Below are 27,152 nucleotides of genomic sequence, written 5' to 3'. Positions count from 1 at the left end.
TTTGGGGGGCTTATATTTGATTTTTGTGGCTGTTACTTTAAAGCAGACTCCATGTCAACATGGGCCTTGAACTCATGACCCAGAGATCAAGAGTTGTACGCTCTACAGACTGAGCCTGCCAGGCACCCTTCCAGTTTGTTTATTTTAATTAATTAATTAATTAATGCTAATTATCCAATTAGCATTGCTTTGCCTGTTTCCTGGCAGAGTCATCAACTAAATGGGAGCAGGAAAACAAACAGGTGTCTCGGAATTTTCTTCTTGGGACTCTCTTCTTCGGACTATTCTTGTCCATATTCCTGGTCACAATCCTTGAAAACCTACTTATCATTCTCGCCATCAGCTCTGGCTATGACCTCCACTCACCCATGTACTTCATCCTCTTTCACCTGTCTTTCAGACATTTGTTTCAATTCCACCATGGTTCCAGAAATGCTGGTGAACATCCATACAGAGAACAAAGCCATTATGTTTGCAAGCTGTATCAGATATATTTTTTCATAGTGTTTGGGTATTTAGACATTTTCATTCAGACCACAATGGCCTATGACCAGTTTGTGGCCATCTGCCACCTCTTACACAACATAGTCATTGTATGATCTGTTTTTAGCCAACTTTGATCTGACTATACACAGTGAGTCCATACCACATGGTAGGCACTCAAATATTTGTTAAATGAATGAAACCAAATTTGACTAAGAGGTTATAGACTCATAGAGGTGGGAAAGAACTTCATGTCATTCATTTCACTTCTTAACATTTTTAAATGAGAGGATGGATTTCTTTCAGCAAGACTGAATTCCCAGGAATGGATCCACTGATACCAAGGACTGTTTGGGGAAAGATAGATGACTCATTCTGCAAGTACATAATAGAACTTAAACTATACTACAGTTGTCTAGGAACAAATGTGCCACTTATCTTTTCCTTTATTTCATTAAAAAAATTTTAGTTTTTTTTTAAATTCCAGCATAATTAATATACAATAACCGATACCAAAAGACTGAGATTATTCCCTGCATATTCTCAGATCACAATGCTTTGAAACTGGAGCTCAATCACAAGGAGAAGTTCAGAAGGAACTCAAACACCTGGAAGCTAAAGACCACCTTGCTTAAGAATGCTTGGATCAACCAGGAGATCAAAGAAGAACTGAAACAATTCATGGAAACCAATGAGAATGAAGACACTTCGGTCCAAAACCTATGGGATACAGCAAAGGCGGTCCTAAGGGGGAAATACATAGTCATCCAAGCCTCCCTCAAAAAATTGAAAAATCCAGAACACAGCAGCTGTCTCTACACCTTAAAGAACTGGAGAATCAACAACAAATCAAACCAACTCCACACATAAGAAGGGAAAAATCAAGATTAGAGCTGAGATCAATGAGGTAGAAACCAGAGATACAGTAGAACGTATCAATGAAACTAGAAGCTGGTTTTTTGAAAGAATCAATAAGATCGATAAACCATTGGCCACACTAATCCAAAAGAAAAGAAAGCCCAAATTAATAAAATTATGAATGAAAAGGGAGAGATCACAACTAACACCAAGGAAGTAGAAACAATCATCAGAAGTTATTATCAACAGTTATATGCCAATAAGCTAAGCAACCTAGATGAAATGGATGCATTCCTGGAAAACTGTAAACTCCCAAAATTGAACCAGGAAGAAATCAACAACCTAAATAGACCGATATCTAGTAATGAGATTGAAGCAGTGATCAAAAACCTCCCAAAAAACAAGAGCCCAGGACCTGATGGATTCCCTGAGGGAATTCTACCAAACTTTCAAAGAAGAAATAACACCTATTCTCCTGAAGCTGTTTCAAAAAATTGAAGCAGAAAGAAAACTTCCAGACTCTTTCTATGAAGCCAGCATTACCCTGATCCCCAAACCAGGCAAAGACCCTACCAAAAAGGAGAATTTCAGACCAATATCACTGATGAATATGGATGCTAAGATTCTCAACAAGATCCTAGCAAACAGGATCCAACAGCACATTAAAAAGATTAGCCATCATGACCAGGTGGGATTCGTTCCTGGGCTACAAGGATGGTTCAACATTCGCAAATCAATCAATGTGATAGAACAAATTAATAAGAAAAGAGAGAAGAACCACATGGTCTTCTCAATTGATGCAGAAAAAGCATTTGACAAAATCCAGCATCCGTTCCTGATTAAAACGCTTCAAAGTATAGGGATAGAGGGAACATTCCTGAATTTCATCAAATCCATCTATGAAAAACCCACAGCAAATATCATCCTCAATGGGAAAAAGCTTGCAGCCTTCCCGTTGAGATCAGGAACACGACAAGGATGCCCACTCTCACCACTCTTGTTCAACATAGTATTAGAAGTCCTAGCAACAGCAATCAGACAACAAAGAGAAATAAAAGGTATCCAAATTGGCAATGAAGAAGTCAAACTCTCTCTCTTCGCAGATGACATGAGTTTTTATATGGAAAACCCAAAAGACTCCACCCCCAAACTACTAGAACTCATACAGCAATTCAGTAACATGGCAGGATACAAAGTCAATGTACAGAAATCAGTGGCTTTCTTATACACTAACAATGAAAATACAGAAAGGGAAATTAGAGGATCGATTCCATTTACTCTAGCACCAAGAACCATAAGATACCTTGGAATAAACCTAACCAAAGAGGTGAAGGATCTGTACTCGAGGAACTACAGAACACTCAGGAAAGAAATTGAAGAAGACACGAAAAGATGGAAGACCATTCCATGCTCTTGGATTGGAAGAATAAACATTGTTAAAATGTCTCTACTGCCTAGAGCAATCTATACTTTTAATGCCATTCCAATCAAAATTCCACTGGTATTCTTCAAAGAGCTGGAGCAAATAATCCAAAAATTTGTATGGAATCAGAAGAGACCCCGAATCGCTAAGGAAATGTTGAAAAACAAAAATAAAACTGGGGGCATCACGTTACCTGATTTCAAGCTTTACTACAAAGCTGTGATCACCAAGACAGCATGGTACTGGCATAAAAACAGACACATAGACCAGTGGAACAGAGTAGAGAGCCCAGATATGGACCCTCAACTCTATGGTCAGTTAATCTTCGAAAAAACAGGAAAAAATATACAGTGGAAAATATACAGTGTTATATTAATCTCAGGTGTATAATAGAATGATTCAAAAATTCTATACATCACTCAATGCTCATCATGATGAATGTACTCTTAATCCCCTTCCTTATTTCACCCATCTTCCTCCCATATCTCCTCTGGCAACCACCAGCTTGTTATCTATATTTAAGAGTCTGGGTTTTTTTGTCTCTTTCTTTCCCTTATTTGTTTTGTTTCTTAAACTCCACATATGAGTGAAATTATATGGTATTTGTCTTTCTCTGACTGATTTAACTTAGCATTATTCCCTCTAGACCTAACCATATTGTTTTAATGACAATATTTCATTATTTTTTATGGCTCAGTAATAGAATTACCATATGACTCAGTAATTTCACTACTGGGTATTTACCCAAAGAAGTAAAAAAATACTGATTCAAAAAGATATGTGTACCCTTATGTTTATTCCAGATTTATTTACAATAGCCAAGATATGGAAGGAAGGCAAGTGCCCATCAATAGAAGAATGGACAAAGATGTGGTCTATATATACAATGGAATATTACTCATCCATAAGAAAGAATGAAATTATGCCATTAATCTTTGTAGCAGCCATTCACATCCTCAATGGAAGCTCATCTCCCCATTAGTACTTACTATGGACTGAAAGTTTCTGTTCCCTCAAAATTCATACATTGAAACCCTAACCCCTGAAGTGATGATATTAGGAGGTGGAGCCTTGGAAGGTAATTAGGATTAGATGGTCATAAAGATAAACCCCTCAGGAATAGAATTAATATTCTTATGAGAAGCACAAGAGAATTTGTTTCTTCTCTCTGCCATGTGTGGATACAATGAGAAGTCAGCCATGTGCAACCCAGAAAAGGGCTTTCACCTGAACTTGATTCTCCTGGCACCCTACTCTCAGACTTCTAGCCTCCAGAACTGTGAGTAATATTTTTTGTTGTTAAAGCCACCCCGTTTATGATATTTTGTTATAACAGCCCAAACTAAGACATCACTCTTCAAGTAGATGAAAGAATTTGTATAATCCATCCATTTTATGATACAACTTCCCAAATAACCAATATCCTTTCTATGCACTCCAATTTGTCCACTTTCCTGTTTATCAAAATTGTTTTAAATAAGGCTTCCATATTTTTTCTTCACAAATTGCATCTACTCCAGGTTTTTCCTATAGTAATTTTCTGATATTAGTAATTTGAGACTTATTATCCTGCTTTAAAATAATTATTATTGGGTCTTAGGAATAGGTTCAGGGTTCAAATTCAAAAGTTTTGAAAGTTTTTCATTAAAAAGTTTTGAAAAGATAGACCGTGCAAAATACCTATCTTATCCTTATTTTTTAATTTTTTAAAAGATTTTGTTTGTTTGCTTGTTTATTTATTTATTTGAGAGAGAGAGAGCATGAGTGAGGAGAGAGGTGTGGAGGGAAAGAGAGAAGCAGTCTCCCTGGGATCTTGACCTAAGCCAAGGCAGATGCTTAACAGCTTAACCAAAAAGCCATCCAAGTGCCCCCAATCTCATCCCTATTAAGAAAGGAAGGAGAGAGGAAGGGAAAAAATTGTGTTTGTTGTTGGAAAGGTTCAGTTTGATGTGCCTGTGAAATACCCCACAAATAATTTCCACTTGGTAGTGGCACGGGTTGATCTCATGGTCTGTTTTAATGGCCTTAGTGGGAGAGAATTGGTTATAAAGGAGCAGGTCAGAAAGACAACATTATGCTTGGTTCAGCCTTACTCAAGATCCTTAATTTCTCAGTGTGGCTCCCACTTCCTAAAGACAGTTCTTCCCAAATCCTGATGTTCACGTATCACAAATAAACTCTCATGGACTCTGTACACATGGCTGCGGGTCACTATCCAAATGGTGATGGGGTGGACAGTAAACTGGGGCTCGGTTGCCAACTTCTCCCTTCAGAATTATGGGGTTATTCTCCAGATTCAGGGAGTGAGGTCTTCTGACAGCTCCCAGCCTTTAGCCCTCTCAAGAGAATTGCCCTCACCTAAAGGAAGCTGACTCACTTACCCAAGATCACACCACTCGAATCTCTTGCTGTGGGAGCATAACTGCCTGAGAGCCATCTGTACCCACCACTCTTTGCTCTGAGGATGCTGCTGGCTGCTCCCACCCATGGACTGAACATAATAGGATACCAGTGTATGCCAATGTCATGCTCAAACAATAACATTCATGACTGGGGTCAATTAACTCTGCCAAGATGGTGACTGCTCTTTCTGCCATGAGGGACCTCAAGTACCAGGCAACTGCATAACTTGAAGTTCTATGGGACTTTTTTCCATGTCCCTGGAAGTGCTACCCCTGTAGGTGTCAAGAGCTCTAAAGCTGCTGAGGCCAGAGTTGAGGAGACCTGAAGCAAATACTGCCCACTCGGCTCACTGGACATGACATTAGAGAGGGCTGCTTCTACTAACAAGCCTTGATTTCTGGACCGACATATCCTACACATCAGTGATACAGCACCTTATGATTGTCATTGATTTAGATTGTACATGCATCCTGTGAATTGTGTAGTCAGTATGTGTTGTGTACTCAAATGTCTGCAGTAAATATGATTACACTCTTTGAAATGAAACATGTTCCCTTATTTTCTATTACACAAAAATTTTATTACCTATTTTATTACTACCTATGAATTCTTTATACAATGGTTTATCTCTATCCTCACCATCCCTGACAAAATTTATAGGTGGTTTATATTGGCATCTCTATATCATCCATTCATCAACCCACTCTACCTGGATGGTTTATGACCCTATTCCTCATGTTAGAGATGAAAAATGGAGTCCTCCCTAGCCTCCGTGTCACCAGCAAATGTCAAGGGATATTATCAGTCCTCATTTGGTTAGTCCTTTTGACAGAACCAAAACTATTTACCACTCTGCTTTTCTTCAGAAAGAACTTATTTGCCCCCTTAACACTGTAGACACCAAGTGATCTTTGAAATCTTCAAAGACTTCTGAAGAGATGAACATCATGGAACGTTCACTCCTGGGTTTGGTTCTCAAAGGAGTTAAACATTCCTTGGGAGAAACCTTTCATTTAAGTCAAACCAGAGAAAAGACTTTCCCCTTGAAGAAAATATCTTCATCTTGGTCAGCTGTTGTCTACACAGACATAGCATTATCTGAAAATTTTCCGTTCTTTCATCTTTCTATCCCAAGGGAACGGAATTGTTCAGAGAGAACACCAGGAGAACAATTTATTTAATGAGAAGCTCTAAGAACTTAACCTTTGAGATGCTAATAACAGATCCCTGCTGCCCCTTTCCTACAATTCTCTGTTGTCAGCCTAGGGGAAAACCCAAAAGGGCTTCTCCAAGACAGACTACAGAGAAGAGAAAGCTTCAGTGACAACCCTCAGAGAGGGTAGGTTCATTGCTTCCCAGTCAGGGCTGGAAGAGTATGAGGGAAAAGGGTAAGAAAGTGGGCACTGAGCTTTATCTGTAAAATAATGAAACAGTCCCATATTAATTAGTCAACAAAGCTGAAGTCTCTGTATTTAGAAGTTGCTTTACTTGCTACTTAAGTCAGTCTTTTCTAGCTCATGCTAAGTTTCCTCCTCTCTTTCAGAGTCTAGATCTTCTCTCCAGTAAGTTATTTTCCAGTGAGTCTCCTCCTCTTCTCTATTCTTACGCATTAATTGTAGGCTCCTGTTCAATTGCCTGTCCCACTATCTATTCATTAACTACTCACTGAAGATCTGTTAAACACAAGGTATTGACTATTTTGTTCCTCCTCTGATTGTAGTTTTCTATTATATCCCCTGACTTACTGATAGCACTTAATAGTTCTGTATTATTTTGTTTACCTTTTGTATCCACTATATATCATAAGTGATGTCATTATTTCTGGCATTTGACACTCAGGCTAATTTCCTTTTCTCATCAATCTCTTTAAATGTTCATGAGAATGTTGAATGATTAAAGTTGGAATGAACTGCCTTGGCCTTTCAGGAATTTGACACAAATATTTCAGTATTTTAATGTAGAGTATCCCATTGGCTGCAATTTTCGACAGCTGTTCTTCACTGGGTTAAGAAATTGTTCTGGGATGCCTGGGTGGCTCAGTTGGTTAAGCCGCTGCCTTCTGCTCAGGTCATGATCCCAGGGTCCTGGGATGGAGTCTCACATCAGACTCCTTGCTCGGCAGGGAGCCTGCTTCTCTCTCTGCCTCTGCCTGCCACTCTGCCTGCTTGTGTGTTCTCGTGCTCTCTCTCTCTCTCCCTCTCTCTCCTGACAAATAAATAAATAAATAAAATCTTTAAAAAAAAAAAAGAAAGAAAGAAATTGTTCTTAGTTTCCTCCTTAATGAGAAGCTCTAACCTGGCAACTAACTACAGGAATGGCTACTATATTTTCCTTTTTTTTTTTAAGGATTTTATTTATTTATTTATGTGACAGAGAGAGACACAGCAAGAGAGGGAATACAAGCAGGGGGAGTGGGAAGGGGAGAAACAGGCTTCCCACTGAGCAGTGAGCCCCACGTGGGGGCCAATCCCAGGAGCCTGGGATCATGACCTGAGCCAAAGGCAGACGCCTAACTACTAAGCCACCAGGCACCCCACCCCTTTTTAAAAATGATTTTATTTATTTATTTTAGAGAGAGAGTGATAGAGAGAGAGTGCATAAGAGGGGGTAGCATCAGAGGGAGAAGCAGAATTCCTACTGACCAGGGAGCCAATGTGGGACTCGATTCTGGGACTCCACTCTGGATCATAATCTGAGCTGAAGGCAGTCACCTAACCACCTGAGCCAACCAGGCACCCAGCTGCTGCATTTTCTCAAATCCATTTTCTATTGTGATTATGGTTATGATTCCTCTTCATTTCCCTTTATTTGTGGTGAGCTGTTTTTGCAAACATCCTAGCATTAAACATCTTTCCATTCCTAGAATAGGTATGACTTGTTCATGATATGTTACTCTTTTAAGTAGGTATGAATGCATTGCATTTAACCTTACTATTCTATTTTGTGTTCACATTCAGGTATACGATGAGCTTGAAGATTCCCTTTTTTGCATTCTAGTTGACGCTTTTGGTCTCAGTCTTTATTATACATCTAACATTTGCATGTGTTGAACTACTATGTGCAGACACTATGTAAGTCCCTGGGAAAACAATGGTGAGCAAAAACAGCCTCCATTTCTAGCCCACAAAATATATATATATCTAGATATCGATAGATATACATTATATATGTAATTTTTATGTACAATTACTAACATGATAGGCACATTAAGGAATAGTACAGGAAGCTCCCCATGTGCTCCTCATGTACTCTGTCCCTCCTGAACCTCACTGTCTGCTCTCCATCTCACTGGCCTCTTAAATCCCTTCCATTACCAAGCTCACCCAACTTGGGGAAACTGCAAATTCCATTCTTTCTGTCCAAAATGTGTCCCTTCTCTTATTTCTCTTAATTAATTAATAACCCATCCTTCCTCTAGCAGCTCAATATTCATATTTCAGAAAAGTCTTTTCTACCTACCGTCCTAAGCTAAGCTGGTCCTCAGTGGTTCTGTTTTCCTTTTAATTAATTAGCATTCTATAGACATTAATAATACTAAAACTTTTTCTATTATTGAGATGTAGGCATTTATTTTCACATCTTTTAAATTTTCCTTTCAATTTTTAGGATGGTTTGATTTATAGAAGCTTTAAATACTTTTTATCAAATCAATCTTTTTTGCAATTAACTGTTCTGATTTTTAATGTAACACATTCCCACTTGTGAGCATGAACATATAGTATACACTCTCACACATGCTTTGTATTTCATTTTAATGATTTGTGATGATTTGTGATTTTCCCCCTTCTTATTTATGTAGTCCATAGGCTTTTTCTTCTTTCTTGGAAGAATCCACTTTGCAGGTGGTATCAGAAAGAGGGAAGCATAGGGGCTTCATTAACTAGAAGTGCTACATGGTAGTCAAAAGAGGTAACATACCTGTCGTGTTTATGATTATCAGAATTCCATCTTTGATGGCTGCCCCAGTTTAAGTAGAATATTGATAAATGATAGCCATACAAGACAAAGTTTTTGTAATGGTAAGAATGGAAGCCCACATTTGTCAAATGTCCTCTGTATGTCACAAGAACCACACTAGAAACATTACATGCATCATCTCATTCAATTCACTCCACAGGCTTGCAATGCAGGGAATATTTACTACTCCCATTGTAGAACTGAGATATCTGCAGCTACAAGAGATTATCAATTTTGTCAGGGTCACACAGAAAGTAAGTTGGTAGATCAAATTTTTTATTTCAGAAAGTCTTACTCAAGATCCCTTTTTCTAAATGACAGTTCTATAATACTGTATTTGGGGACAGTTATTTACCAAAAAGTGATTGCCATAAAAGGAATACATTAATGAAAATAGTTATTTATTGACATTGTACTGTGCACAAAAGCATTTTGAATCATTATTTTAAAAAGGCAATAGCAGTAAACACATTTTTAGGGGAGAAAAGACATTTTGAGAGTTAACTATGACATCAGTAGGACACACCAGGTTGCAGAGTGAAGGTTGTTTGAGTTGAAAACCTATCTTAATCATTATGATAGGGTTATCAGAATAAAGAAAGTTATCAAAGATCTTAAATGTCTTCAATTATTTTGGAAGATCATCTCAAGGAAGAAACCGGTTTATATCCACAGATTTGAATAGAAGAATTAGAACCAGTAAGTAGCAGATAAAAAGAGAAAGATTTCTGCCAAGTCAAAGATAGTCTGAATGATTATGCACATGTAGAATGGAAATGGGCTACCACTTCAATGAGTGGATCACTGGCATTGGAAGGACTAATGAAGCGTAAAGGATGTCCATGCAAAATGGGATCAAAGGTAAATACTAGGAAGTGCCAGCTGGCTGTTCATTGAAGGTCGCTTTTGTCTCCTTCTCCAGCAAACACACCAGCTACATGGGAGCAGAAAACAAGACAGAAGTATCAGTATTCCTCCTTCTGGGCCTCTCAGAAGATCCAGAACTACAGCCTCTCCTCTTTGGCTTGTTCCTGTCCATGTACCTGGTCACTGTGCTGGGAAACTTGCTCATTATCCTGGCTATCCTCTTTGACCCCTATCTCCACACCCCTATGTACTTTTTCCTCTCCAACCTGTCCCTTGTTGACATCTGTTTCACCTCCACCACCATCCCCAAGATGCTGCTGAACATCCAGGCACACCGCAAAGATATTTCCTATATAGGATGCATCACTCAGGTGTATTTTTTTATGGTTTTTGCTGGAATGGATGATTTCCTCTTGACGGTGATGGCTTATGACAGGTATGTGGCCATCTGCCACCCCTTGCACTACACTGTCATCATGAACCCACGACTCTGTGTCCTCCTGGTTCTGATTTGTTGGCTCACCATTTTCTGGGTTTCCCTGATTCATATTCTACTGGTAGGGCGGTTGACTTTCTGTCCAGGCACGGAACTTCCACATTTCTTCTGTGAACTGGCTCAGATTCTCAAGGTGGCCTGCTCTGACACCCTCATCAATAACATCTGCTTGTATGTTGCCACTGCCCTGTTGTGCATGTTTCCTCTCACCGGGATCCTCTTCTCTTACTCTCAGATTGTCTCCTCCTTAATTAGGATGACCTCCACTGAGGGCAAGTATAAAGCATTTTCTACTTGTGTGTCTCATCTCTCTGTAGTCTCTTTGTTCTATGGCACAAGCCTGGGGGTCTACCTCACATCTGCTGTGACCCATTCTTCCCAGAGAAGCTCGGTTGCCTCAGTGATGTACACTGTGGTCACCCCCATGCTGAACCCCTTCATCTACAGCCTGAGGAACAAGGATGTGAAAGGAGCCCTGCGAAGGCTCAGCAGAGCAGCTTCATGTCCATGATGGGTCACTTGCCTCAGAACCAAGTGGACATTGGGGACTACAAAGGGAAATGTGAACTTGAACCTGTCTTCTTCTCTTCTCATAGACATGTTTGATTTATCCATTCCCCAAAGCTCCCATGAATTCTCTTTTATTTGTTTTTGTATTAGTCTCTTCTCAGCAAATCCCTCCAAAGAATTTTCCCACTTGTCTTCTCTATATGATGTCCATAAAATTCCATGTTTGTCTAGCTTTCTTGTAGCCATTCTTAAGATTTCTAACTTTAGGCTTAAGCTACCTATCCTATTGTGCTGCTGTGGTTGTCTCCAAAATTATCCTCTAAAACATTGAGGTTCTTCACCTTCATTTATTTGCGTGCTTGTTTTACCCACAAGAAATGGAATGAAATCATGCATGATCATACCAAAGTGTTTACCATATCAGAACTGTGCCTCTTTGTTCCTTCACATGTTTGACTTTACGTCACCTTGAAAAAATGTCCTGAAGACATTTTCCCTCATTCACCTGACTTCTCAAAAGAAGAGAGTGAAACTGAGTTGGACTATAACCTGGCTAGCTGACACGGAGTTTCTATCCTACTTTTTATATGAACAGTGATGTGATTTTCAACTTCAAAATAAGAATCTAGATTTCTGTGATTATATTCATAGCAATATGCTGCCTAGGAAACCTGAGATGTAGCTTCATTCCTTGGGATCCTTCCACCTTTCCTTCCTTCCTCTCTTTCCTTCTTTTACTTGATTTTTATTTCTCATATATGCAATTTTAAGATACACCCTCTAAGGTCCTAAAACATATGATAATCAATACAATAGAATAAAAGTTATTCTCTCACATGGTTTAATTTTTTTTTCTGGGACTCTCTGGAGGTGTCATCAAGAATGGTATTTACACACATGTAGAATGTGTTCAGAACTTAGCTCATCTGAGAAGAATGTTGATAGAATTGAGTGTTCAGTGAAGGATGGAGTGGTAGATGCTGTCCACATTTCTCCAAATTACCTGGGATCCTCCCTACATGTCCACCGCATGACTGCCAAATGCCAGCCTCAGCCAGCACCAACTTTGCCCAATAGTAGTGGCAAAAATGCCACGGAATTATGCCCCAACAAAGACAGCCCTTGATGGAGAGTTATGGGGTTTATCATGTCTTTCACTCATTGGCTAGGATATTTCTGAGGTTTGTATTTTGTAGCATTTTCCAGAATTTCCCCACAGGATTAAAACTCTCTCATTCCCTGTGAAAGCTGACTTAATATAAAATTAACTGATGTATTTTCTTCCATGTGTCACTATTCCTCTCTCTCTTACCCATGTTCCATATTCCTTGCTCCTTCCAATAAAGTGCTTGCACATAAATTCTTGGCTCAACATCAGCTTCTCTGGGAACCCAGAACAAGAAACTAAGGCAAGTGGTAAAGCCTATAATGTATCAAAACAACATCAGGAAAGGAGAAACTTTTGGAGAAAAAACAAAGGGAGATAAGTATTGAGAGTATAGTTAGGACTGTAAAATTACTCAAAAATTAAAGTTTGTTAGAGAGAAAAGACTAATTTGATGTGGCTTCAATTCACTTTGATTCCATTAAGTCTAATCCATTGTGAATTTATTTTCTGCTGTGTACACATTGAGGAGGGAACCAAATGATTGCAATACAGAGTGGTGAGCATAATATTGATGTGTCAGATCCTGTTGAAAACAAAGGTAGAAGTTTTCTATCCACCCTGAGGAATTTTTAAAAATTCTTTAAATTTTTATTTAAAAAATATTTTATTGGGGCATTTAGGTGGCTCAGTTAAGCATCTGCCTTCAGCTCAGGTCACGATCCTAGAGTCTGAGATTGAAGTCTGTATCAGGCTCTCTGCTTCCTCTTAGAAGGACCCTGATGATTACATTGAGTTGACCCAGATAATTCATGGTATATTTCCCATCTCGAGATCCTTAACAGTACTCACAAAGTGCCTTTTGTCATCTAAAGTAACACATTCCTAAATTCTGAAGATTAGTACCTGGACATTTTTGGGAGGTTATTAATCAGCTTACCACAGGAGATGTGTGATTTAGAATTTGCCAACAATTAGTTGATAAGGCCTTGAGCTGAGAATATGGAATCTGTCACAGCACTCCTTGCTGATTTTCAGTGGGCATGATCATCTCATGGTCCTGTCTCACATAAAGATAAGGTTGCTCTAGACAGGTGAACTTAGACAACAAGTGATAGAAGGGAATTCCCTGATTCATCTGAACATAACCAAGCAGAGGCTCAGCTGGACACTTGCACAACTAGACACTGGGGCTCAAACACCATGAGGATTTCCTTTCAGGCTATCAGTTTTGGTTTCTCAAACTGGCCACTTTCGAACAGAGACATGGAGGCCAGCAGCTCTCACAACTCACACCTCACAGCTGTACTATTTAAGAACTGGAATTACTTTGGCTACTCATGTGCCAAAAAGAAGAAAGGAAAGGAAGAAGGAAGGAAGAGGGAAAGAAAGGAGGAAAGAGAGAAAGAAAGAAAGAGGAAGAAGAAGAAGGAGAAGAAGAAGAAGAAGAAGAAGAAGAAGAAGAAGAAGAAGAAGAAGAAGAAGAAGAAGAAAGAAGAAGAAGAAGAAAGAAGAAGAAGAAGAAAGGAAGGAAGGAAGAAGGAAAGAAAAAGGGGAAAAGAGGGGAAAAATCTGAGGAAATTATTCTGATCTGCACAAATATGTTCTCTTTCCAGCTTGGGCCAATCAACTGTGGTCAGCAAACAATGTTATTAGCAGCCCCTTTAGAACAACATTCATTGTTTACTGAGTTTTTACTGTGTCAGTCAAATTTTAGCTTCAACCACTGCAAGGATAAATAGGTACAGGTGTATGGGAAGAGTGCGTTGTCCTATGTCAGTCATATTTTATGTCAGTCATATTTTAGCTATATGTCAGTCACATTTTAGCTTCACTGCAAGGATAATAGGTACAGGTGTAAGGGAAGAATGGATTGTCCTATTAAAAAGCCTGTTCATAATAAATCTCATTGAGTACACATTACATTTGTGAAGAAGGTGAATGCACATCTAGGGGTGGAGTGCTCTGGACAGATAGTAATGTTAATGTCAAAGACGCTGAGGTGGGACTTTTTTTTTTAAGATTTTATTTATTTATTTCACAGAGAGAGAGATCACAAGCAGACAGAGAGGCAGGCAGAGGGAGAGAGGGAAACAGGCTCCCCGCTGAGCAGAGAGCCCGATGCAGGACTTGATCCCAGGACCCTGGGATCATGACCTGAGCCAAAGGCAGAGGTTTAACCCACTGAGCCACCCAGGCGCCCCGAGGTGGGACTGTCACTGGGGAGGATGTGGCTGGAGTGGAGAATGGGATCATAATGCAAGAGGAAGACAGGTTTCCACAGGGATCATGTGAGTCTTTCCCTAACTTTGAAAAACTTTTGCTTTCATTTGTTCTGAGTGATGTGAGGAGATACTGCAGAGTTTTGGGCAGACGCATGACACCATAAGACTTAGGACTTCAAAGATCATCCTAGCTGCTAGGTTGAGAATGGGTTTCAAGGTGTGAGGATGCCTGCTTGGGGTCGACAGCAGCAAGCAGATGAGATACATATAGCTACGGCCAGGGTGGTGCTAGTAGTGTAAGGGTTGAGAAGTGGTCCTTAGGGCTATGCTCAGGAGGTAGAACCAAGAGGATATGTTGTCTGTCAGGACATGAGTATGAGATAAAGAGAGGAGCCAAGATTGGCTCCAGGGTTTGGAGCCTGAACCATGAAAGAATGGAATTGTATCCATTGAGATAGGGAGGGCTATGGTGGAACAAAAATGAAAGGAAATTGGACATCAGAAGTTCAGGTTTTGAAAATTGAGAATGTTGAAATTAAGATATTGCAAATGGATAAATTTTATAGGATTCCACTTATATGAGGTAATAAGAGTAGTCAAACTCAAAAAGACAGAAACTAGAATGGTGGTTGTCAAGGACTGGATGAAGGGAGGAAATAGAAGGTTAGTGTTTAATGGATACAAAGCTTCAATTTGGGAAGATGAAGAAATTCTGGAGATGGATGGTGGTAATGGTGGCCCAACAATGTGAATGCACTCAGTGCAAGTGTGTAGGAATGTGCACTTCAAAACGTCTAAAATGGTACATCTTATGTCATACGAATCTAATCTAACCACAATAAAAAACATCAAGCAGCACAAAAGGAAAAAGAAAAAAAAGAGATCTATTTTATAATGATATTTTCAATGTCGTTATTAAAATAATAGGGAATGATTGGGAGTTTTGATAAAATTTTTAATATTATTCCTCTACTGTTTAGACCAGGGTTTCTCAGCCTCAACCAAAAAATGACATTTGGGGTCTGTATTGTTTGTCATAGGAGGCTGTTCTCTAATTTTATGATGTTTAACAGCATCCCTGAGCTTTACCCACTAGATGCTAGCACCGTGTTGTGATAACCAGAATTTGTTTCAGAGAAGTCAAAATCAGGCCAGCTGAGAACATTGGAGTAAAACAATTCCATGAGTGCAGAAGTTGATGGTGTTAGCTTTCAAAGAGATGGGATAACAGAGAAGCAACATTTTGGGGAAGATAAAACATCTTAGAAAGAGGTTGAAGGGCCTGAAGAACACCCCATTAGCACCATTATTTTGGAAGACAAACAATTGGTCTGGTGATGATCAGTCTGTGCAGATAGTAGTATAAGTCAACTACTTGTAAGGAGAGTGAGAGGTTCCTGTTGTGAGAGTCAAGTTAGGTAAGCTAATGCCTGGCTGAATCCTACCCAAAACCTTCAGTTCTCATTACATGGGCCCTACCAGATGTATGTTCTCACTGAACACAGTGGTATTCACCCCATTAGCCACCACTGTAATTAAATAATTACTTGTATAATTATTTTATTAATTACTGCCTCTTAAAAACCTTCACCTGAGCTTTGAATCCCATCCCTTTCTAACTTTGGGGGGAACTTATGCTTCATTTGTCTTTTTTAATCCTGTATATTCCAATGTCTGAATGTAATGTTATAATTTCCAATAACATGGGAATGTTCCACATGCCCATTTCCTTCAGTAGAAATATAACTCACTCATAGACCTGTACTCTCCTTTGGGCATTGCTCCAAACTTCAGATTTGGTCTATACATGCTATTTCTGTTTCCCTCATTGTTCACTGTCAGTTTAACCAACTAATCTGGAAATCTTTCCACCTCCATCACAATTTCTCTCCCTAAGGTCTGCAGAGAACTCAGGTGCCCAGTAAATTCTAAGGGGGTATTTCCACTCTTCAAACGCTTGTTTTTTCAGGAGCAATGTCACTAATGATACATTCTGTTTCTTGAAATAGAGACCTTCTTTCTCATGCATTTCATTTTTGTTACAATGGGATTCTGCAGGTCAACTCTGCTGGGGTTTTTTGTGGGGTTTTTTGTTTGTTTGTTTTTAAGATTTTATTTATTTGAGAGAGAGAGAGTGAGAGCATGAGCTGAGAGACAGAGAAAGAGCGAGCAGCAGGCTCCCCACCGAGCAGGGAGCCCTATGTGGGACTCCTGACATCGTGACCCCAGCTGAAGGCAGCCTCTCAATGGACTGAGCCACTCAGGCACCCCATCTACTGGGTTCTTTGTAACATTAACACATCCATCAGGGAGAAACTCCTAACTTCGAAATTAAATCCCGTGAAGAAGGGGAGGCAAGAATTAGGGTAGTATCTTTTTTTTTTTTATCCCAAGAAAATAATGTTGGGTCTGTAATCAAAGGAATGAGACTGATACAAAGCAAAAGTCAAGTAAAGCTTTATTTCGCGCCAACCATCGAGAATCAAACTGACCGTTCGGGGCTGCTTCTTACAGAGAGGGCCTCTCCCTGCCTTACAGACTAACTTTTATAGAGCAAAGGCCATGTGGTTGACCCTGACCACACACAGGTGGCCATTGAGATTGTAACACACAGAGAAAACTGCACAGCCATGCTAGGTCACACACAGGTGGCCAATTGAACTACAATTCACCCCATAGTAGCTATTTGAACTAGCCTATCACCTTGGTCAGAATTGGCACCCAAAAGGTGCCCAGAAGGTGCCCAAAAGGCAGGGCCCACACTCCTTGGTATTTAGGGAGACCATATGTGCGTCCCACTGATTGGATGTCTCTACCGGCCTGAGCCGCCCTTGTATTTGGGTTCTGTTACCTGGGACTGGTTTCCTGTACTACTTTTAAGTCAGTCCCCCTGGCGGGGTGGGGCAGGGTCAGTTTAAGTTTTACTGCATCAACAACAAAATGGCGGTTCAACCAAGATGAAGCTGCTCTGGCTAAATACGCCCTTACAATAAGATGGTGCTTATTTATTTAGTTAGTTTTATTATTTATTATTTTTTATAGGACCGTATATCCTTTGTAGGAAGGTAAAGCTTTTCTAACCTCCAGGAGCATGCTCTCGTTGACTGCCCATGTTTGGATGTACCAAGTAAAGAAGGAATAAATGAAGGAAAGAAATTTGCCTCTCTGCATAGCTATTTTCGGGGAAACAAAAGAGGAAGAAAATTTCATTTCTATTGTTCTTTTGATCTTAATTGTCTAAAAAGTACTATGACAGTAGAACAATTTATTGAATGAGGTGCTCTGAGAATTCAGCCTCCAAGTTCCTGGAAACTTTAAATAAGCTCTGGGTGTCTCCAAGGCAGATCATGTTGGGCCTCCCAGAGACATGGGTGGTGAATTCCCTGCCTAGATCATCTCCTTGAAATTTCTGGGGGAAAGTCACTGTAGGAGAAAGAGCCAGGGCAACCAGGGGTTTCCCTGATGCCATCTGAAAGAGTCCCGGTAGCCTAGTAAAAGCTCAGGGTGGGGTCGGGTTGCGACATGTAAGCAGTGGAGAAAAACTTTTACTAGGCCAGAGCATTAGGGACACAAACCAGAGCGGTGTCTTTCAAAGTCTCTCCAGATCAGCAGCATCTGCATCTCCTGAGAGCTTGTTAGACATGTAAATTCTTTTTTTTTAATCATTTTTTAAAATTTATTTTCAGCATAACAGTATTCATTGTTTTTGTACCACACCCAGTGCTCCATGCAATCCGTGCCCTCTCCAATACCCACCACCTGGTTCCCCCAACCTCCCATCTCCCGCCCCTTCAAAACCCTCAGATTGTTTTTCAGAATCCATAGTCTCTCATGGTTCAACTCCCCTTCCAATTTCCCTCAGCTCCCTTCTCCTAACTCCCCATGTCCTCCATACTATTTGTTATGCTCCACAAATAAGTGAAACCATATGATAATTGACTCTCTCTGCTTGACTTATTTCACTCAGCATAATCTCTTCCAGTCCCATCCATGTTGCTACAAAAGTTGGGTTTTCATCCTTTCTGATGGAGGCATCATACTCCATAGTGTATATGGACCACATCTTCCTTATCCATTCGTCCGTTGAAAGGCATCTTGGTTCTTTCCACAGTTTGGCATGTAAATTCTTGACCTTCATCCCAGATCTACTAAATCAGAAGCTCCAGGGTCAGGTCCAGCCATTTGCATTTAATAAGCCACCCAGGTGAATCTTATGCTAAAATGAAATCAGTGGCCTGAAGGGATTTGTTGAAATGCTTGATGACCGGGCTTGGGGCTGCACCTTCAAAGGTCTGAGGGCTCTCCATTGCCAAAATCTTATCTACAAACAATGATAAATCTGTCTTTTGCTTTACAATGCTTTTGTCCCCTCTCTTTGCCTTTGTTTGAATTATCAGAATGCTAGTAAAAGCTCATGGTTCATTGCAGCAGCCCTTGCATACTCATTAGTCATTTCTTGATGTACCATGTTCAGTTGACCATTTCTCTCATTTAAAAATCATTATGATTTAGGGGCACCTGGGTGGCTCAGTGGATTAAGCCGCTGCCTTCAGCTCAGGTCATGATCCCAGGGTCCTGGGATCGAGCCCTGCATTGGGCTCTCTGCTCAGCGGGGAGCCTGCTTCCTCCTCTCTCTCTGCCTGACTCTGCCTACTTGTGATCTCTCTGTCAAATAAATAAATCTTTAAAAAATAAATAAATAAAAATCATTATGATTTATCATTTTGTTTTATTTTTTAAAGATTTTATTTATTTATTTGTCAGGGGTAGGGGGACACAAGCAGGGGGAGCTTCAGGCAGAGGGAGGAAGCAGGCTTCTGGCTGAGCAAGGAGCCCAATGCGGGACACAATCCCAGGACCCTGGCATCATGACCTGAGCTGAAAGCAGGTCAAGCCACCCAGGTGTCCCACGATTTATCATTTTAAAGATAAGTCCTTATTTTTCTAGTTCCAGAGCCTGCATCCCCTGCCTCTTTCCCACATACACACCACCACCTACAGCAATGGCTATTAAAGATTATCAAATACATTTTCTGCCTATTGAACTGCTGTCTTTTTTGTCAATCTAAAATTGCCAGGAGGCAATAATTAAGCCAAAGTATGTATTTGGGATCAAAGAATCGCAGTTTGGGTACACAGATTTTAGTAGCAACCCAAATAGTGTTCCACCACCAAGAAAAAGTCGGGGTTTTTTACAGCAAAAAGAGAATGCTCACTGCTTACAAGGAATTTTGGTAGGTGTTGGTGGCAGAAAGCTAATCTTGGCTAAGGCTGTCACTAAGCAAAAGTGTATTACGATAACATGTCACACGTGTTCAGGCAGGTGTAAAAATCTTTGGAATTTTTACAATTCTACCTTCAAGGAGGAGTATAAGCCCTTCTCCTTTAACGGCTTCTCAGGTCCATTTGAAAATACCTTGACCGGGGCGCCTGGGTGGCTCAGTGGGTTAAGCTGCTGCCTTCGGCTCAGGTCATGATCTCAGGGTCCTGGGATCGAATCCCGCATCGGGCTCTCTGCTCAGCGGGGAGCCTGCTTCCCTCTCCCTCTCCCTATCTCTCTGCCTGCCTCTCCGTCTACTTGTGATCTCTCTCTGTCAAATAAATAAATAAAATCTTTAAAAAAAAAAAAAGAAAATACCTTGACATAAATGACTCCACTATATTTCAAATTTTACTTTTTGTTTTGATATTCTTTTTTTAAGATTTTATTTATTTATTTATTTGACAGACAGAGATCACAAATAGGCAGAGAGGCAGGCGGCGGGGGGGGGGGGGGGGAGCAGGCTCCCTGCCGAGCAGAGAGCCAAATGCAGGGATTGATCCCAGGACGCTGGGATCATGAACTGAGCTGAAGGCAGAGACTTTAACCCACTGAGCCACCCAGATGCCCCTTGTTTTTTATATTCTTTAAAAACAAAAACAAAAACAAAATGAAATCACTTATGCCAAGCCTGATGTAACCAAACAGAGATTTAATTAATCAGCTGTCCCAGAAATGTAATTTTAAAATAGATCATCAAAATCACCTCATCTGCACTAATTAAGTGACCTGCCTGGTGGGGCCCCTGCCACCCCTTACAGGGAAAATAACCTTGCAATACCCAAGCCGCTTTTTTGCTTAGTATAGCTGCCTTGTTCCTACTCCCTTCTGCCTATAAAAGTCTTTCATTTTGGAGTCAAGATGGCGGAGAAGTAGCAGCCTGAGACTACTTCAGGTAGCAGGAGATGAGCTAGATAGCTTATCTAAAGATTGCAAACACCTACAAATCCAACGGGAGATCGAAGAGAAGAACAGCAACTCTAGAAACAGAAAATCAACCACTTTCTGAAAGGTAGGACTGGTGGAGAAGTGAATCCAAAGCGACGGGAAGATAGACCACGGGGGGAGGGGCCGGCTCCCGGCGAGCAGCGGAGCAACGGAGCACAAAATTGGGACTTTTAAAAGTCTGTTCCGCTGAGGGACATCGCTCCAGAGGCTTAACCGGGGTGAAGCCCACGCAGGGTCAGCGTGGCCTCAGGTCCCGCAGGGTCACAGAAGGATCGGGGGTGTCTGAGTGTTGCAGAGCTTACAGGTATTAGAATGGGGAAGCCGGCTACAGAGACAGAGCTGAGGAGTGAGCTCTCAGCTCGGGGTTACCTTGAACCGGTCGCAGGCTCAGTCAGCTCGGAGCGCGGCCAGAGGCAGGGTGACAGGAGTAATTGGGCGCTGTTCTCTGAGGGCGCACTGAGGAGTGGGGTCCCGGGCTCTCGGCTCCTCCAGGCCAGAGACTGGGAGGCCGCCATCTTCATTCCCGCCCTCCGGAACTCTACAGAAAGCGCTCAGGGAACAAAAGCTCCCGAAAGCAAACCGGATCGGATTACTCAGCCCGGTCCCGGGTAAGGGCGTGCAACGCCGCCTGGGGCAAAGACACTTGAGAATCACTACAACAGACCCCTCCCCCAGAAGATCAACAAGAAACCCAGCCAGGACCAAGTTCACTTACCAAGGAGTGCAGTTTCAATACCAAGGAGAGCATCAGAATTCCAGAGGAGGAGAAAGCAAAGCACGGAACTCATGGCTTTCTCCCCATGATTCTTTAGCCTTGCAGTTAATTTAATTTTTTCTCTTTTTCAATTTTTTTTCTCTTCTGCTAAATTTTTTTAACTTTTACCCTTTTCTTTTTTAACGTTTTTTAACTAGTTTATCTAATATAAATATTTTTTTCCTTTTTATATTTTTTCTTTATTGGTTTTCTTTTTTTTTTTTTTGTGGAAATAATGCAAAACATTTATTTTCTATATGAGACAAGAACACAGCTAAGTAATCCAAGTCTACTGCAGCATTATAAAAATCATCCCTTCACCACAGTGTAAGATTTAAATGCATCTGCACAAGGGTGCACACTATATAAAAGGAGTAAGGTTGCTGCTGCCCTGCCAAGCACTTCCGGTCCCTACCCAGGTCTGACTGCAATACTGGTGGTCCCAATGGTTCTATCAAAATAAATTGTGTTTAAAAAATAAAGCATTTAAAAAGACAAGTCAAAATGTCTCAGAAACCGTATCTCCAACTCAAACTTCATCTATTTTAATGTATTATTTGCCTCCCACTAATAAACCTTTATTTCACTCGTTATAATTGAGCAATGAATCTTCCACACTGAAATATCTTCCTTGCCCAATTAATCCAAAGGAAAAAAACTGAAATGATTAGTAAAGAAAAATGTAGGGACTAACATACCCTTTTAATATGTTTTTAAATATTTTTAAGGTTTAAAAAGTGTTTAAAGTTTGTAGTTCCTAGTAGGAAAACATTATCTGAATGAATACCCTAATGGCAACAATTGTAGAATGTTTCAGTTGCATGGGGAGCAGAGGGGTAGGGATTCTCTTCACAGCACCCCAGCTTTCTTCATGAGAAGGTTGGAGGTACACTGGTTTGTATTATTGCGACATCCATTAGGTGATCGAAGTTGCTTTTCCTTCAGCAAGGGCTTTATTTGTCATAAGGGCATTATGCTTGACCTCCAAATTTGGCTGACAATTTACTGATGAGATTCATAACCTTTGGGTTGCTCTGATATTTTGACATATTCGCTGGGTTCTGGGCCACATCCTGGAAGGCCACCATAACTTCTGGATGCTGCATGGCGGCAAGAACTTCCGGATCACTAAGAGTTTCATTGAGCCCAGGCATTCCCGCCATTCCAGTCATCCCCCCTGCCATTCCAGGCATTCCTCCAGGAAAAGTACCAGAAACTCCCCCAGGAAAGCCACCTGGGAAAGAGCCATACTGAGCTCCTGATTGTCGTCTGGCGTCTTCCTCCCTCTGGGCTCTCTCATGTTCTTCCCGAGCCTTCTTAACCCTTTCTATTCTTTCTTTGATCTCTCGCTCTTCACGTTTTCGCTCATATTTTCTCCGATGTTCAGCAATTTTCTGGGCCCTCGGTTGAACTTCTTTCAGCATTGCACTAGCATCTTCATCATAATCCAGTTTACAAGCAAGGGCAAGATCATGTGCTGCTTCTTCCCAATGGCCCAGAAGTCTATGTGCTTTCCCACGCCACTTATAAGGCTGAGCTGAATCAGGATTTATTTCAATAGCTCTGTCACAGTCTCGAATGGCAGCATTTGGCTTCTGTAATTTGATGAAGACACTGGCTCTCTTGGCATACAGAATGGCCAAGCGAGGATTTAGTTTGATGGCATCTGTGAACAAGTCAATGGCTTTCTGTAGTTCACCATCATTTAGGGCATCAATGGCAGCCACTTTTTTATCATTTGCCTGATCCATCATTTCCTCGGTTATCTCTACATTTTCATCTCCCATTTCTTGAGGGGCATCGGTATCTGGTTCAATCACACCTTCATTGTCAATTTCTAGATCACTCTCCTCACTTGATGGTTCATCTGTCTTTATGTTTTCCTCTGCCTTCTTACTATCTGGTTTTTCTTCCTTGATACTGTCTTCTGATTTAGTTTTATGAGTGGCAGGTGGTATTTTACCCCCCATGCTCTCCACCCACTCCCGCAGGAAACGCATTTACTCGGTGTGCAGAACGCTCGGATCCTGCTTACACATTTTCACGAAAGCCCGAAGCTCGCTCACTTTGCGGGGGTCCATGGTCTGGAGGCAGTAGCAGGCGGCAGGCGCGGCTGAGGTTGCGACCCGATTCCAGGCGCGGGTACTAACTCAGCGTGATCGTGTGGAAGGGGGCTGGTTTTCTTTTTTTAATTGTTTTCTTTTTTCTTTCTGAACCTCTTTTTATCCCCTTTCTCCCCCCTCACGATTTGGGATCTCTTCTGATTTGGCTAAAGCATATTTTCCTGGGGTTGTTGCCACCCTTTTAGTATTTTACTTGCTCCTTCATATACTCTTATCTGGACAAAATGACAAGGCGGAAAAATTCACCACAAAAAAAAAGAACAAGAGGCAGTAACAAAGGCTAGGGACATAATCAATATAGACATTGGTAATATGTCAGATCTAGAGTTCAGAATGACCATTCTCAAGGTTCTAGCTGGGCTCGAAAAAGGCATGGAAGATATTAGAGAAACCCTCTCAGGAGATATAAAAGCCCTTTCTGGAGAAATAAAAGAACTAAAATCGAACCAAGTTGAAATCAAAAAAGCTATTAATGAGGTGCAATCAAAAATGGAGGCTCTCACTGCTAGGATAAATGAGGCAGAAGAAAGAATTAGCGTTATAGAAGACCAAATGACAGAGAATAAAGAAGCTGAGCAAAAGAGGGACAAACAGCTACTGGACCACGAGGGGAGAATTCGAGAGATAAGTGACACCATAAGACGAAACAACATTAGAATAATTGGGATTCCAGAAGAAGAGGAAACAGAGAGGGGAGCGGAAGGTATATTGGAGAGAATTATTGGAGAGAATTTCCCCAATATGGCAAAGGGAACAAGCATCAAAATCCAGGAGGTGCAGACAACCCCCCTCAAAATCAATAAGAATAGGTCCACACCCTGTCACCTATAGCAAAATTGACAAGTCTTAGTGACAAAGAGAAGATCCTGAAAGCAGCCCGGGAAAAAAAGTCTGTAACGTACAATGGTAAAAATATTAGATTGGCAGCAGACTTATCCACAGAGACCTGGCAGGCCAGAAACAGCTGGCATGATATATTCAGAGCACTAAACGAGAAAAACATGCAGCCAAGAATACTATATCCAGCTAGGCTATCATTGAAAATAAAAGGAGAGATTAAAAGCTTCCAGGACAAACAAAAATGGAAAGAATTTGCAAATACCAAACCAGCTCTACAGGAAATATTGAAAGGGGTCCTCTAAGCAAAGAGAGACCCTAAAAGTAGTAGATCAGAAAGAAACAGAGACAATATACAATAACAGTCACCTTACAGGCAATACAATGGCACGAAATTCATATCTCTCAATACTTACCCTGAATGTTAATGGGCTAAATGCCCCAATCAAAAGACACAGGGTATCAGAATGGATAAAAAAACAAAACCCATCTATATGTTGCCTACAAGAAACTCATCTTAAACCCGAAGACACCTCCAGGTTTAAAGTGAGGGGGTGGAAAAGAATTTACCATGCTAATGGACATCAGAAGAAAGCAGGAGTGGCAATCCTTATAGCAGATCAATTAGATTTTAAGCCAAGGACTATAATAAGAGATGAGGAAGGACACTATATCATACTCAAAGGAACTGTCCAACAAGAAGATCTAACAATTTTAAATATCTATGCCCCTAACGTGGGAGCAGCCAACTATATGAACCAATTAATAACAAAATCAAAGAAACACATTGACAATAATAGAATAATAGTAGGGGAATTTAACACTCCCCTCACTGAAATGGACAGATCATCCAAGCAAAAGATCAACAAGGAAATCAAGGCCTTAAATGACACACTGGACCAGATGGACATCACAGATATATTCAGAACATTTCATCCCAAAGCAACAGAATACACATTCTTCTCTAGTGCACATGGAACATTCTCCAGAATAGATCACATTCTCGGTCCTAAATCAGGTCTCAACCGTTATCAAAAGATTGGAATCATTCCCTGCATATTTTCAGACCACAATGCTCTGAAGCTAGAACTCAATCACAAGAGGAAATTTGGAAAGAACCCAAATACATGGAGACTAAACAACATCCTTCTAAAGAATGAATGGGTCAACCAGGAAATTACAGAAGAATTGAAAAAATTCATGGAAACAAATGATAATGAAAACACAACGGTTCAGAATCTGTGGGACACAACAAAGGCAGTCCTGAGAGGAAAATATATAGCGGTACAAGACTTTCTCAAGAAACAAGAAAGGTCTCAGGTACACAACCTAACCCTACACCTAAAGGAGCTGGAGAAAGAACAAGAAAGAAACCCTAAACCCAGCAGGAGAAGAGAAATCATAAAGATCAGAGCAGAAATCAATGAAATAGAAACCAAAAAAACAATAGAACAAATCAACGAAACTAGGAGCTGGTTCTTTGAAAGAATTAATAAGATTGATAACCCCTGGCCAGACTTATCAAAAAGAAAAGAGAAAGGACCCAAATAAATAAAATCATGAATGAAAGAGGAGAGATCACAATGAACACCAAAGAAATACAGACAATTATAAGAACATACTATGAGCAACTCTATGCCAACAAATTTGACAATCTGGAAGAAATGGATGCATTCCTAGAGACATATAAACTACCACAACTGAACCAGGAAGAAATAGAAAGCCTGAACAGACCCATAACCAGTAAGGAGATTGAAACAGTCATCAAAAATCTCCAAACAAACAAAAGCCCAGGGCCAGATGGCTTCCCGGGGGAATTCTACCAAACATTTAAAGAAGAACTAATTCCTATTCTCCTGAAACTGTTCCAAAAAATAGAAATAGAAGGAAAACTTCCAAACTCATTTTATGAGGCCAGCATCACCTTGATCCCAAAACCAGACAAGGATCCCAACAAAAAAGAGAACTACACACCAATATCCTTGATGAATACAGATGCAAAAATTCTCGCCAAAATACTAGCCAATAGGATTCAACAGTACATTAAAAGGATTATTCACCACGACCAAGTGGGATTTATTCCAGGGCTGCAAGGTTGGTTCAACATCTGCAAATCAATCAATGCGATACAACACATTAATAAAAGAAAGAACAAGAACCATATGATACTCTCCATAGATGCTGAAAAAGCATTTGACAAAGTACAGCATCCCTTCCTGATCAAAACTCTTCAAAGTGTAGGGATAGAGGGCACATACCTCAATATTATCAAAGCCATCTATGAAAAACCCACCGCAGGGACGCCTGGGTGGCTCAGTTGGTTGGACGACTGCCTTTGGCTCAGGTCATGATCCCAGAGTCCAGGGATCGAGTCCCGCATCGGCTCCCAGCTCCACGGGGAGTCTGCTTCTCCCTCTGACCTTCTCCTTGCTCATGCTCTCTTTCACTGGCTCTTTCTCAAATAAATAAATAAAATCTTTTTTAAAAAAAGAAAAACCCACCGCAAATATCATTCTCAATGGAGAAAAACTGAAAGCTTTTCTGCTAAGGTCAGGAACATGGCAGGGATGTCCGTTATCACCACTGCTATTCAACATAGTACTAGAAGTTCTAGCCTCAGCAATCAGACAACAAAAGGAAATTAAAGGCATCCAAATTGGCAAAGAAGAAGTCAAACTATCACTCTTCGCAGATGATATGATACTATATGTGGAAAACCCAAAAGACTCCACTCCAAAACTGCTAGAACTTGTACAGGAATTCAGTAAAGTGTCAGGATATAAAATCAATGCACAGAAATCAGTTGCATTTCTCTACACCAACAACAAGACAGAAGAAAGAGA

At 40.6% G+C, this 27,152-nt stretch overlaps 1 protein-coding gene and 1 pseudogene across 1 annotated transcript; one reads left to right on the top strand and one right to left on the bottom strand.

Annotated features, from left to right (window-relative positions):
• Window positions 1-10,062: 10,062 nt before the first annotated feature.
• Window positions 10,063-10,998, top strand: LOC125085292 (olfactory receptor 7D4-like). The gene has a single exon (XM_047703629.1). It carries the CDS (start codon window positions 10,063-10,065, stop codon window positions 10,996-10,998), a length of 936 nt encoding a protein of 311 aa, XP_047559585.1.
• Window positions 10,999-21,872: 10,874 nt separating this feature from the next.
• LOC125085280 (hsc70-interacting protein-like) lies at window positions 21,873-23,445 on the bottom strand (annotated as a pseudogene).
• Between the last annotated feature and the right edge of the window lie 3,707 nt (window positions 23,446-27,152).

The sequence above is a fragment of the Lutra lutra genome, chromosome 1 (assembly GCF_902655055.1).
Source record: "Lutra lutra chromosome 1, mLutLut1.2, whole genome shotgun sequence".
NCBI lineage: Eukaryota > Metazoa > Chordata > Mammalia > Carnivora > Mustelidae > Lutra > Lutra lutra.
The sequence above is the reverse complement of the archived record's forward strand: the minus strand, read 5'-3'. Positions and strand labels throughout refer to the sequence as shown.